The sequence below is a fragment of the Spermophilus citellus genome, assembly GCF_964194105.1.
Source record: "Spermophilus citellus genome assembly, chromosome: 13".
In the NCBI taxonomy this organism is placed as follows: Eukaryota; Metazoa; Chordata; class Mammalia; order Rodentia; family Sciuridae; genus Spermophilus; species Spermophilus citellus.
This window is the reverse complement of record NC_138193.1, coordinates 91,206,960-91,221,042: the sequence shown is the minus strand read 5'-3', so window position 1 is coordinate 91,221,042 and position 14,083 is coordinate 91,206,960. Positions and strand designations below refer to the sequence as shown.

Below are 14,083 nucleotides of genomic sequence, written 5' to 3'. Positions count from 1 at the left end.
CATGTCAATAAACACACTTCTGAGTTTTGTTTTGGTTTTTTTTTTTTTTTTTTTTTTTTTTTTTGGGGTATATAGCTCAGTAGTCGAGTACCCCTGAGTTGTTTTGTTTTATTTTTTCTTCAGGCACTGGACATTGAACCTAGGGGAGCCTTATCACTGAGCTACATCCCAAGCCCTTTTCATTCTTTATTTTGAGACAGGGTCTCACCAAGATGCTGAGGGTCTCACTCAGTTGCTGAGGCTGGCCTCGAACTTGGGTTTCTCCTGCCTCAGTTTCATGAGTCACTGTGATTACAGGCATGTGCCACTGTGCCATGCTCTGTTATTTTTTTTTTTTAAGATTTTTTTAAAAGATGGATGCAATAGGTGGCTGGGGTGTGGCTCAGCGGTAAAGCACTGGCCTCCCACGTATGAGGCACTGAGTTAGATCCCCAGGACCACGTAAAAGCAAATCAACAAAATAAAGATGCTACGTCCATGTACAACTAAAAAATATTTTTTAAAAAATGGATGTGATAACTTTATTTATTTTTTTATGTGGTGCTGAGGATTGAACCCAGTGCCTCACGTGTGCAAGGCAAGCACTCGAATACTGAGCTATAACCCCAGTCCCAAGCTCTGTTATGTTTTTAATAATGTATACTGTTATATTGTTGGTTCCAACATTTTCCCCTTACAGACAGCAACATAATGAAGATCCTTAATTTATTATTCTTTTATGAACCTCCATGATTATTTCCTTAAGAAATCTTAAGCATTTACTTACCACAGTTATTGGGTATGATTAATCTTTGTGTTGTGGAAGAATTAAGATGAATAAAACAATTACCCCTGACCTCCAATTTATAGTCCAGGGATATTATTTAAACATATATATATATATATATATATATATATATATATATATATATAAAGGATATTTATAGTGGATTATAATTATGTATAAAAATGAGAGATACTTAAAATCATGAACTCTGAAAGCAGAGTGCCTGAGTTTGAAAATCTTATTATTCCACTTGCTAAGTATATAACTTTGAACAGTTACTTTCCCTTTTAAGTTCCAAGCTCCTATATTTTGAGGAAAAGAAGAAGAGGGTAGAGTAATTCTCATAATTACTTATAAGTTTAGGTGAAGAAATAGGTTAGACACTGACAAAGTCTAACATAAGATAGGTCAATTGAGTGTTGGCTATTATTATAATGATGGTTATTTCTAGAAAAATAAGGGCTATAAGTGGGTCCTGATAATATATGTTGTATTCTTTTTAAATTTTTATATGTAATTTTCATTGTTTGTTGTCCTTCTGTTCTAACATTGTCTGACTAATAAGAGACTGCACATATGTATATTAATGAGTGTATAAATTAGTATAAATGTGTTCTACATAAACTGGTTTGTGAGTTGAAAATTTTAATTTTCTGATTTCAGGTTTGAAAGATTAGAAGTCCTTGCTGTATTTGCCTCCACAGTCTTGGCACAGTTGGGAGCTCTCTTTATTTTAAAAGAAAGGTACATTTGTATAATATGTTACTTTTTTCCTGGTACTGAGGATTGAACCCCAGGGTCACTCTACCACCAAACTGTACTCCTAGTTTTTTATTTTTAAGACAGGGTCTCACAAAGTTGTTGAGGCTGACCTTGAACTTGTAATCCTCCTGCTTCAGCCTCCTGAAGCATGTACCACTGGGCTGGCTGTATGTTATTCTAAATCCTACCTATGTCACCTTTGAGAACATGAAAGAATCCATTGAGACACATTTAGTTTGAAGGATATGCAAATTAAGACAAGAAGTGCTAGAAGTACTTAATACTACAATTTCTTCTTCTTTGAAACTTTTTTCCATTGTTTTTCACTTAGTTTCTGTATTTCTTCATTGTTACTAAATTCAGTCATGGCGAGAATTAATAAAAGAAAGAGATTCAGTCAAACATTTCTTTTTTGAGGGGAAGGGATACTTGGGATTGAGCTCAGGGGCACTTGACCACTGAGCCACATCCCCAGCCCTATTTTTTTTTTTTTTTTTTAGAGATAGGGTCAGTTGCTTAGTTCCTTGCTTTTGCTGAGGGTGGCTTTGAACTCACACTCTTTCCGCCTCAGTCTTCCAAGCAACACCATGCTCAGCTAGTCAAACATTTCCTTCTTTTTCTTTTCTTTTTTTTTTTTTTTAATGTGGTGCTGGAATGAAACTCAGTGTCTCATGCATGCTAGGCAAGCATTCTACCACTGAGCCACAACCCCACCTTAGTCAAACATTTCTTTTTTTTTTTTTTTAAAGTATTTATTTATTTATTTTAGTTTTTCGGCGGACACAACATCTTTGTATGTGGTGCTGAGGATCAAACCCAGGCTGCACGCATGCAAGGCGAGCGCGCTACCAATTGAGCCACATCCCAGCCCCAAACATTTCTTGATGTTTATTACAAACCTATTGAATCAGGATCGGTAGAGAAAGATTGACATTACATATTAAGGATAATTTGTGAGTCTCTGTGCTATAACACTGCTCACAATAGTTGATGATAATGTTAAAAGATTGTGAAGCTGGGCACGGTGGTGCACACCTGTAATACCCAGTCACTTGGGAGGCTGAGGCAGGAGGATTGCAAGTTCAAAGCCAGCCTCAGTAATTTAGCAAGGCCCTGAGACAAACATGATTGAAAATTTTAAAAAATGTTTTTAAAAAAGGGTTGGAGATGTGGTTAAATGCCCCTAGGTACTACTACTATTACTGTTACTACTACTACTAATAATAATAATAAAAGATTCTGTGAACTTTCAGGTGTACTTCTTATATATTCAATATAGCTTTTTAGTTCTATAATTTATAGGACTTATTTAATAAATTTTTCTTTCTTTTAGTGCAGAACGCTTTTTGGAGCAGCCCGAGATCCACACGTGAGGCTTCATTGTTTACATAATATATATAATCTACTATTAAGTTTCATTACAATGATGTATTATTCAATAACAGTTACATTATCTAGTATCAGTAGTTTAGAGTGTGACAATATACATTTTCACAGGCATTTCAAAAACAAAATCCCATGACTCTTTCTTTTCACCCTTGACCTGTTCTTCCCAAGCCCTAGATGTTTTAATACTGCAGGAAGGTGTGTCTGTTTGGTTCAAATCCTTTATTATTTACAGATTCAAGTCAGCACACTAAGCCGGTTCTCTCTAGTCTTCTGTAAGTTCAAATATGACTACCTAAATATTGTACTTAATCACCTATATAGTTGCCAACTGTATGGGCCTTACTTATTCTGATCAATTAATTCAAATGTTTGATTTGTCCATTGATTGTAAACCAAATACCATTAGTATTTATATAAATTATAATACTTATATAAATATTAATTATATTTTAAAAATATATTGTTGGGCCAGGCATGGTAGCACACACCTGTAATTCCAGTGGCTTGGGAGGCTGAGACAGAAGGATTGAGAATTCAAAGCCAGCCTCAGTAATAGTGAGGTGCTAAGCAACTCAGTGAAACCCTGTCTCCAAATAAAATCAAAATAGGGTTGGTGATGGTGGCTCAGTGGTCGAGTGCCTCTGAATTCAATCCCCAGTACCAAAAAAATTTTAAAAAGATATTGTTACTTCTGATTCCTTTTATGTCCTAGGTAAGATAGTAGACAGGACATGGATTATGTAGGCATATTCAGATTTTGGCTCCAGAAATACCAAACCACTGAAGCAGATTATTCTTATCTTGCCTTCTCTTAGTCTTTCTACACTCTGAAATTGTAAATTAATATTTCCAAGAAAAATAAAGGTGAATATGTTACTGTTGTTCTTTTTAGGGGAAGATTATTAGTTGGTACTTTTGTGGCTCTTTCTTTCAACCTGTTCACCATGCTTTCTATTCGGAATAAACCATTTGCTTATGTCTCTGAAGGTATGTTTTTTATTTACAATTAATTTTAAAAATCCAAATAATTTCTCATTAAAACAGGTCTTTTCTTTGTTTCATTAACTCTTAAATCAACAAGAAAGTATATTCTGAAGAGAAGGGAGAATTACCTCAAAGGTTCTCAAGTCTTCTTCAAGCAGACAATCATCAAACAAAATCTTGGGCTGGGGTTGTGAATCAGTTATAGAGCACTCACCTCACATGTGTGAGGCACTGGGTTTGATTCTCAGCATCGCATATAAATAAATGAATAAAATAAAGGTCCGTCAACAACTAAAAAAAAATTTTAAAAAAACACAAAACCTCAGTAACTTAAGCTTTAAAATAAAGTATTATTTAAAAATAGAACTGATGTATGTATTAAATGTTATGTGATGAAAAATTACATTTACCAAATACTATGAGATTTTAGATGTGTAATCTACCAAAGAAAAATCTATTGTATGCCTTTTTAGGAAGCATTATACGTAGAATAGTTGGTTTGCTAATTGGAAACAATTGTATTTTGTAAAGAAATAAGTTCTAAGAATTTTCCTTTGACATATATTTCAAAGTAGCACAGAATTATTTCTTTTGAAATATTCTTTTATTTTGAAGTTTTTACAAGTTCAGATTGGTTTTTCACTTTAGTAGTGCTAATTATTGGCAATTTTCAAAATTTTGCAAGTTTTGAAATTCTACTAACCTGTAGTGTTAAACACTAAGTGATGTAGTGAGGTCAAAACAAAAGCAGATATGTGGGTCTGGAGGTGTAGCTCAGTGGTAGAGCACTTGTCTAACATGCACAAAATCCAGGGTTCCATGCCCAGCACGAGGGGGAAAAAAAGTGCTTTGGCATACACCTGTATGCTAGGGTCTCAGGAGGCTGAGACAGGAGGATCACAAGTTCCAGGCCAGCCTCAGCAACTTTTTGAGGCCCTGTGCAATTTAGTGAGACCCTGTCTCAAAATAAGAGGGACTGGGGATAAAAAAAAAAAAAAAACCCACACTTTGAAGCATACAGAAGTAGATATAGACAAAAGTTTTTTTAGGTCTTTCTAACTTAAACAATGGGACAATCAAGAAAAGAAAGCAGCAAGGGTTGTGGCTGTGGTAGAGCACTTGCCTAGCATGTGTGAGGCATTGAGTTTGATTCTCAGTACCACATATAAATAAACTAAGCCCATTGGCAACTAAAAAAAATAATAATAAAAAAATAAAGTTTTCTGGAAATGCCCATTCACGTTTAAACAGCCTCGTGTTATGAAACTGTATTGTACACAATTTCATATCAGAGATAACATCTGTTAACATTTCTATTTTATTCCTTTCACTTTTTCTCTTTGTACACATACAATTATTTTGCATGCTTAGAATTGTACTCATTTGCAATTTTATGCCTGGCATTTTTATTAAAATTATATCTTAATATTGCTTAACTATGTCAGAACAGTATGTCTTCAGAATCTCATTAAATACTCTTTAAACAAGTGATTTTTGAGTACTTGCGTAGTATTCTGTCTCCTAATTTTCATTTTATAAATAATTCTGTAATCACCTTTCTATATCATATTCCTGGACTGCATTTCTATTTTTTTCTTTAAGATAAATTCCCAAAGAAGTTGAACTAGATTAAAAATAAAAAATTTTTTAACAGTTCTGGAAATTGAACTCAGGGCTTTGTGCATGCCTCGCAAGCACTCTATCACTAAGCTACACCCCTAGTTCATAATTTTTTTAAAAGGCTTTGATACATATAACCAAATTTACTTCTAAAAAGGTTTTCTACGTTTTATTTTCACTAGGTGGAAATGCAGTTTCCCATAAATTTGGGGAGTAGGATTTTCTTTTGTAATTTTATGCAGTCACTGTTGAACTTACTTTTAAAAGGATAAAAAGTATTTCTAGAAGCAGTTTATTCTTCTATATAGATAACAAGTATTTTCTTCTTAAAGCTGCTAGTACAAGTTGGCTTCAAGAGCATGTTGCAGATCTTAGTCGAAGGTAAGATGGCATCAAGTTTCATGATATCCATAATTTTTTAAATATTCACAAGAAATGCATCTATCAGGGCTGGGGTTGTGACTCAGTGGTAGAGTGCTTGCCTAGCATGTGTGAGGCACTAGGTTCCATACTCATTATGTCATAAATGTAAAATAAAGATATTGTGTCCACCTAAAACTAAAATAAATAAATATATATATATTAAAAAAGAAATACATCTATCATGGGGACTTAACATTATTTATTGCTGAGATTAGAGCATGAATCTCATGTATTTGCTTCTTATTCTCCCCCTTTTTTTTTTAAGAGAGAGTGAGAGAGAGAGAGGGAAAGAGAGAGAATTTTTTAACATTTATTCTCCAGTTCTCCGCAGATACAACATCTTTGTTTGTATGTGGTACTGAGGATCGAACCCGGGCCGCACACATGCCAGGCAAGCGCGCTACCGCTTGAGCCACATCCCCAGTCCTCTCCCTTTTCTTTTTATTTGATTATATAGAAGTTTTGTTTCCAAATCCTTTGTGTTTTCTTTACGAGGTATATTATTTGAACTAAAATATAAGTTATCAATCTGGGTACAGTGGTGTATGCCTATAATCCCAGGGACTCAGGAGGGTGAGGCCAGAGGATCACAAGTTTGAGGCCAGCCTTAGCAACTTAGCAGAACCCTCAGCAACCTTGTAAGACTGTGTCTCAATAAAATAAAAAGGACTGGAGATGTAATGTAGTTCAGTGCTGAAGCACCCCAGTACCCTCCCTGAAGAAATATCATAAAATACAAGTTATTTTTTGCAAGGTTTTCATCAGTATTATATGAATTTTGCTAATGAATACTCTGTTTTTTCATAGCTTGTGTGGAATTATTCCGGGACTTAGCAGTATCTTCCTTCCCCGAATGAATCCATTTGTTTTGATTGATCTTGCTGGAGCATTTGCTCTTTGTATTACATACATGCTAATTGAAATTAAGTAAGTATTTTTTTTATTGCCATCAAGTGTTTAGATTCCTAGGGCCTGGCATTTAAGAGCATCTGCAGGATGGATTGGAGTCAGGTTTCTAGCATTTTTGCTAATGACCTATGTAACTATGGTCAAGTCTTGTCATCAAGTGTCTTCATCTGAAAAATTAAGGGAATTGGGCTCGATAAGTATTTCTCACAACAATCTATAATGCAGACTGGAAAACGATTTAAATTCCCCACTGCTGACCTGATGAGTGAACAGAAGAGAACAGTAAGAGAGATCTAAGCTACAGCTGCTATTGCTGAGAGAGGAAGAAGAAGTAGGTGTGAAGCAATTTTTTTTAAAGCCGTTTAGGAAATAGATATTACGGCTCTTTTAACATTTTGACATAATCCTTTGATTCTCTTGCCCTTTAAATATTGGTGTTTATTAGAATCTTTCCTGAATTGTATTATTCTTGTTTTTATGCTCTCCTAAAGCTGATCTACAATTACTTGTTTTTATTTATTACCTCCAAGGATTTCAAGATCTTTATTTCTAGCCTAGATCTCTATTGAATTCCAGTAGGCTTATCTTCCTGGCTTCTGTTCATGTCTGCCTCACTGGTTTCCCCTGTTGCTGAAGCTGCTTTTTCTTTTATTTCCCACCCTCAGTGAATACTATTATCTTCTATTCCAATAGATTCTTTTTTAAAAATTGTGTTAAAAGATGCACAACATAATGCATAACCATTTTGACATATGTGGTTCAGTGGCTTTAAGTACATTCATATTTTTCTGCAGTCATCACAACTGTCCATCTCCAGAACTTTTTCATCATCCCTTCACTGAAACTGTGTCCATTAAACAATAACTTCAGTCTTCCCTTACCCACTGTCCCTGGCAACCACCATTCTAGTTTGTGTTTCTGATTTTGATTACTCTTAACTACCTCCCTCATATAGATAGAATCATTCAGTATTTGTCTTTTTGTAAATGGCATATTTTACACAGTATAATGTTTTTAAGGTTCATTCATGTTGTAGCATGTGTCAGAATTTCCTCCCTTTTAAGTCTGAATAACATTTTGATGTGCATACCACATTTTGTTTTCCTCATTCATCCATCAGTGGACATTTGGATTATTTCTATTTTTTTTTTTGGCTACTATAAATAATGCCACTATGAACATAGGAATTCTTGGGAGTATATACTCAGAAATGGAATTGCTGGATCACATGGTGTTTTTTTGTTTGTTTGTTTTATGTTGTTTTTTTTTTTTTTTTTTGTGGTACTAGGTGAATTCTCAGTACATCTTCTGCCCTTTTTATTTTTTTTATATTTTTTTGTGAGACGGAGTCTTGCTTAATTGCCAAGGCTAACCTCAAACTTGTGATCCTCCTGCCTTAGCCTCCCAAGTAGCTGGGATTACAGGCATGTACCACTTCACCCAGTCCAGTGCATTCTCAAATACCTGCTTTTCTTCCCTTTTCCCCTTTCCCTTCTCGATAAATAAATTCTAATTCGTATCCAAGTCCTATTTAGTCTTTTCTTTATTTTTTACTGTCTTCTCTTTCCTATTCCTGACCCAATTAAGGCCTTTGTCATCATTACCTTGACTTAATTAGAATACTCTTCTAAACTTCTTTTTTTTAATTTGTTCTTTTGAGTTATACATAGCAATAGAATGTATTTTGACAAATCACACATACATGAAGTATGATTTTGCATTTTTGTGATTGTACATGATATGAAGTTACAGTCTTCTAGACTTCTGATTTTAATTCTCATCCATCACCTGTTATTGTCTATTTTACTACTAACATGATTATTCAGAATTGCTAATCTAGACATAGTGTTTTTCCACCTTAAACCCCTCTCCTTTGTATATTGGTAAAAATTCAAAGTTGTTACTAGGAACAGTGCTACACACCTATAAACCCAACAACTCTGGGAATGAGGTAGGAGGATCATAAAAGCCAGCCTGGGTAACTTAGCAGAACCCTGTCTCAAAATAAAAAGAGGAAAAAAGGCTGGGGATGTAGCTCAATAGTAGAGTATGATTCCATCCCCAGCACCACCACAAGTTTTTTTTTGTTTGTTTGTTTTTTAATTTTAAAGTTGTTAGCATAGAGTCCTATACAGGCAAGCTCCTGCCAACCTATCTAGCCACCCATCTGCGTATACCACATTGTTCGTGGTTTCATTGCTGTATCAGGGTTTTAATGCTCTTTCATATGCTGCTTTTACTGTTTTGAATATTTCCCCCCTGCTTATTTTACTTGTCTTTGAAGACTTACCTCTTTTTTCGTAATTAGACTTTCTGGATCATCCCCACCCCAGTAGCTGCATCATTCACTCCTTTGAACATCCATGACACCATGTAGAAACTTTTATTTTAATACACAAAGTACTTCATGTTTTTCATATGTGTATTCCTGCTCTTTCTAAGGTAGAGATGCCTTATTTGTGTTTCTAGCCCCAGCATATAGCAAAAAGTTAAAAGGACAAGACCATCTTGTAACCATTGACATTTCGTTTTGTCTTCTTAATAGAATTTCAACAAAGTCTGATTTGTTCATGAGATGTTGTTCTTCATCCACAGCATTGCTATAACAGACTCCCGAGAATTTTGAAAAATTTTATCAAAACAATTATTGTTTACAGGAAAATTGATAGAATCATTGAGGACTCCATTAGTCTCTCTATATCAGAAATTACTAGTTGAAGTTTTTTATTTGTGTATCTCAAGCAAATATATTTGAAATCTTTCTAGTTGACAAGTAGATTGAAATATATGTAGTGAGTAAATGCTTACATTTTTTCTTATCCTTTCTCCGCATGAATTAGCACAATTATTAGTTGTTTTTCTGCTGTAATTTAACAGGAAGGGACTCTAGATAGAAACTTTTTTTCTCCTTTAAGGTGCTCCTTTGTCAGTAGGGGCCATTTGTGATAAGAAAGATTCTCTTGCCTTAAATAATTAGTGGTCAGTAGATTGAATTGTGAGATGCCTAGTGAAGCATACATTTGGAATTTTTTTTCTTTTTAGTAATTACTTTGCTGTGGACACCGCGTCTGCAATAGCCATTGCCCTGATGACATTTGGTACCATGTATCCCATGAGCGTGTACAGTGGAAAAGTGCTACTCCAGGTAAGGTTCTTGGAATATGCATGTTTACCCATGTTCTACCAATTGAAACTCTGGTTGCTAAAAATTTTATAGGAAAAAATGATTTATTATGAAAATTTTATTAACTAGAGGGCTCTGTTAGCAATTAAGTCAAACAATACTTTCTGAAATCCATATAGTAAGAACCAGGTGGGATTTCATCAGTCCATAAAGTAGGCACAAATCCTCCTGTGCTTCTGTGACATGCAATCATGAACTTAAAATTATTTGCCTTGGGTAATGTTTCCTTAAAAAAAAAATGGGGGGTTATCTTTTTTCCCTCAGTAAATAGGTCTTAGCTGTTATATAATCTGGTTATGATTTTTTTTCTTATTTCCTGTCTTTGGATCATTGAGATGTAAATTTCAGATGTAAATATGATGAATTTCTACTTTTTAAAACAGTAGAAACACATTAAACAAGACCCAGACTAGAAAGGTGAACAGTTTCTTAGGGCTAGATAGGTATGTAAGCAATCTTCCTTCTGTCTCTTACCTTCATGTCTTTTTCTTTTTAAATTTATGGGCAGTCACTCCATCTCTAAAAGCAGTAATAACAATAGGATAAGCCAGACACAGCTGTACCTTAGCAAATTGAGAGCCTAGGCAAGAGGATCACAATTTTAACGTTAAGCCAGGCATGCTGGTGCACACCTATAATATCAGTGACTCATGCAGAAAGATTTCAGGTCCAAGGCCAGCTTCAGCAACTTAACAAGGCCCTAAGCAACTTAGTGAGACACTGTCTCAAAATAAATAAAAAGGGCAGGGAATATAGATCAGTGATAAAATGCCCTTGGGTTCAATTCCCAGTGCCAAAAAAAAAAAAAGACGAAGAAGAATTGCAGAGTCCTATGCACTTACAAAATGTTACTTTTCAAACCATTTCTTGAAGACTTTTTATTGCTTGGTTGGTTCTTTGAGCTTTATTTGGTTCTAGCAATAGCAGCTTCTCTTCTTTGTGAGATAATATTATAAGTATGGACCAATTAGTGATGTTGTTCTATTAGTGAGCCAGTTGAAACCTTACTTTTCTAAATCACGATAGGGCACATGTGAAAACCAAAGATGGGTTTAAAATTCATATGGAGGGGCCTGGGGCTGTAGCTCAGTGGCAGAGCGCTTGCCTAGCATGTGTGAGGCACTGGGTTCCATCCTCAGCACCATATAAAAATAAAAAAAGATATCAAAATAAGATTTTTTAAAAAAAGCTATGAGGTGATGGATATGCTAATTAAGTTTTTAAAAATCCATATGGAGGGATTTCAGGACCATGGTTACAAAATTATTTTTCTCCATAGGCTATTCATATTTTATTTTTTCCCCCAGACAACACCACCCCATGTTATTGGTCAGTTGGATAAACTTATCAGAGAGGTAAGATGGAATGATAAATAAAATCATTTTAATTTATGTTAGGAATTGAAAGGGTGGGTACATACAATATTTTATTGAAACCTACCTAAAATCTTACTCTAGGAGAGTTTGTGTTCTTTGTAGTAACAGAGTCAGAACATAGTAGCAAAAATGGAAAATAAATTGAGGAGTTGCTCAGTATGGAAGACAAATTCACTTTAAATAAGTGTGGAAGGTAATGATCTAAAGACCACCTGATTAATTTTATAAATGCTGTGATTTTTTTCTGACTCTTTATTCAAATCTAGAATTTTGTAAACACAGAGTCTACTTTTACCTGTAATTACTTCACCTGACATCTTGATCTAGACTTTAGACTTTCTATTGTTATAAATTTCAGCCTGCTTCCTAATAAAAGACATAAGATAGGTGAATTATCTTGGTACTATTCTAAACTCCTGGTTGTTGGTATCACAAAGGTCACTTCTTCCAACATAGCTGTCCACGTCTCAGCTTATGAAATTGACACTGGATATGCCTTCTGTGCTACTGTACTTATAAGCCACACATTTTATGTCTGGCCCAGGAATTTCCTGACAGCCCACATTCAAATAATATTTTGTGTTGTATGGAGATTTGTTATAAGGAAATCCAGGGAAGGAATGATTGAGAAGATCAAAAAAAAAAAAACTAATACACAAATGCTAAATATAAATATGTGCCATGTAGGTATAATTAAAAGAAGCATATGCTATTGAAGTGAGGGGAGAGTAAGACTTAGTAGTCATGATTTGACTCTAGAAGGATTGGGGCAGTACTGTGCAATCAAGAATGTTTATCTTGCCGGGCGAGGTGGTGTACACCTGTAATCTCAGCGACTCCGGAGGCTGAGGCAGAAGATCCTAAGTTCAAAGCCAGCCTCAGCAAAAGTGAAATGCTAAGCAACTCAATGAAACCCTGTCTTTAAATAAAATACAAAATTGGGCTGGGGATGTGGCTCAGTGGTTAAGTGCCACTGAGTTCAATCCCCTGTACCAAAAAAAAAAAAGAATGGTGTCTTACTGGGTACAGTGGTGCATGCCTGTGATCCCAGTAACTTGGGAGGCTAAGGCAGAAGGGTTGTGAGTTCAAAGCCAGCCTCAATAACTTAGTGAGGCCCTAAGCAACTTAGTGAGAAAATTATATTCTCAAAATCAAATATAAAAAAAGAGCTTGGAATATGGCTCAGTGGTTAAGTGTTCCTGGTGCAAAAAAAAAAAAAAAAAAAAAAAAGGTGTCTTGGGTGGCTTAGTACTTCTCTTGGCTGAGTGTCCTTGTGCAGGGCTCACCATAATATTCTAAGTTTAGATTAAGTCCAGAATGCGACTGAAATGTGTTTCATATGTCAAATGCAGATAACTCTCATAACCTATTTCTGGTTTTGATTAGGTTTCTACCTTGGATGGAGTTTTAGAAGTCCGAAATGAACATTTTTGGACCCTAGGATTTGGTTCATTGGTATGTTTTCTACTTATTACTTAAAATATAATTTAAAACACAGTTTTTAATTTCTAAAACTGAAAAAGGTTTTTTTTTAGAATTTTTATAGGGCTTTTGATTTCCATTTCAAATCCAAATTTGGATTCAGTTACCTACCTGAGATTAATTAATTAATTTATTTTTTTAACCTTCAAACTACTGCTGATCTTAATACTGGACTGTCCAGAAAAGACAAGTCCATAGTCATTGTTTCCTTAATATGAGAATGTTGCAAAAGTAAAAAATACAATTATGTCTTTTTAACCATAGTTCTAATTCTGTAGATTTTGCTGAGCATGTTAAAGAGTTGCAGTAACACAACTTGCTTCAACATAAAAGTCCATACTTCCTTTTGTCTTTTTGAACCCAGGCTCAACCCCTCAATCACTGAGCTACATCTCCAGTCACCACCCTACCCCACCCTCAACGACTTTTTTTTTTTTTTTTTGAGACAGGATCTCAATAAGTGGTTCAGGCTGGCCTTGAACTTGAAATCTACCTGTCTCAGCCTCCCAAGTAGCTGACATAACAGCAGGCACCACTATGCCCAGCTAAAATTCCATATTTTCTAATCCAGTTTGGACCTCAATACCAGAGAAATTTTATTATGGCATGGTTTCATTCCTGTGTCAGGATGACAAGAAAAATACAAAAACATATCCTCCCCCTAAAATTTAAATCACCCTATTATGTAGAGAAAACTGCTGTTGAATTTTTGGTGTTTATAGTTAAACTGGTTCTCCTTAGAAAATGAGACCATTCTGTTTTATAATTTGCCCTTTTCACTATTTTTTGGTAGGATTTTTATTAAGATATCTTTAAGGGGCTGGAGTTGTGGCTCAGCGGTAGAGCACTCGCCTCACACGTGCAAGGCCCCGAGTTCAATCCTCAGCACCACATAAAATAAATAAATAAATAAATAAAGTTATTGTGTCCAACTACAAAAAAAAAAAAAAAATAAAAAAGGTATCTTTAAAACCCTGAAACCTGGTTATTTACATCCACAAACTTTGTGCTGCCAGCCAATATTTAGGAAACTGGGATTTAGTACTGGAGTAAGACAGCTAAAATTCTTACCCAGGCTTTTCCTTATAGTGGGGGGAGACAGTAGGAGGGGGTCCAGATTTCCTTCAGCCTACTTATTATATCATAAAGTTTTCTATGTCCTTAAATACTCTGCTACAGTATAATTTT

At 34.9% G+C, this 14,083-nt stretch overlaps 1 protein-coding gene across 4 annotated transcripts in view; it reads left to right on the top strand.

Annotated features, from left to right (window-relative positions):
- Positions 1-14,083, top strand: part of SLC30A6 (solute carrier family 30 member 6) — a 42,490-nt gene that overhangs the window by 23,212 nt on the left and 5,195 nt on the right. For 3 of the 4 annotated variants that reach the window (XM_081264919.1, XM_081264920.1, XM_081264918.1), the window contains 8 exons: positions 1,430-1,510; positions 2,862-2,897; positions 3,810-3,904; positions 5,854-5,902; positions 6,752-6,871; positions 9,896-9,998; positions 11,345-11,392; positions 12,800-12,868. In XM_081264919.1, the coding sequence (XP_081121045.1) occupies positions 1,430-1,510; positions 2,862-2,897; positions 3,810-3,904; positions 5,854-5,902; positions 6,752-6,871; positions 9,896-9,998; positions 11,345-11,392; positions 12,800-12,868 (601 nt within the window). Of the gene's footprint in view, positions 1-1,429; positions 1,511-2,861; positions 2,898-3,809; positions 3,905-5,853; positions 5,903-6,751; positions 6,872-9,895; positions 9,999-11,344; positions 11,393-12,799; positions 12,869-14,083 lie in introns of those variants that run through there. The other variant, XM_081264921.1, reaches the window with a different exon arrangement.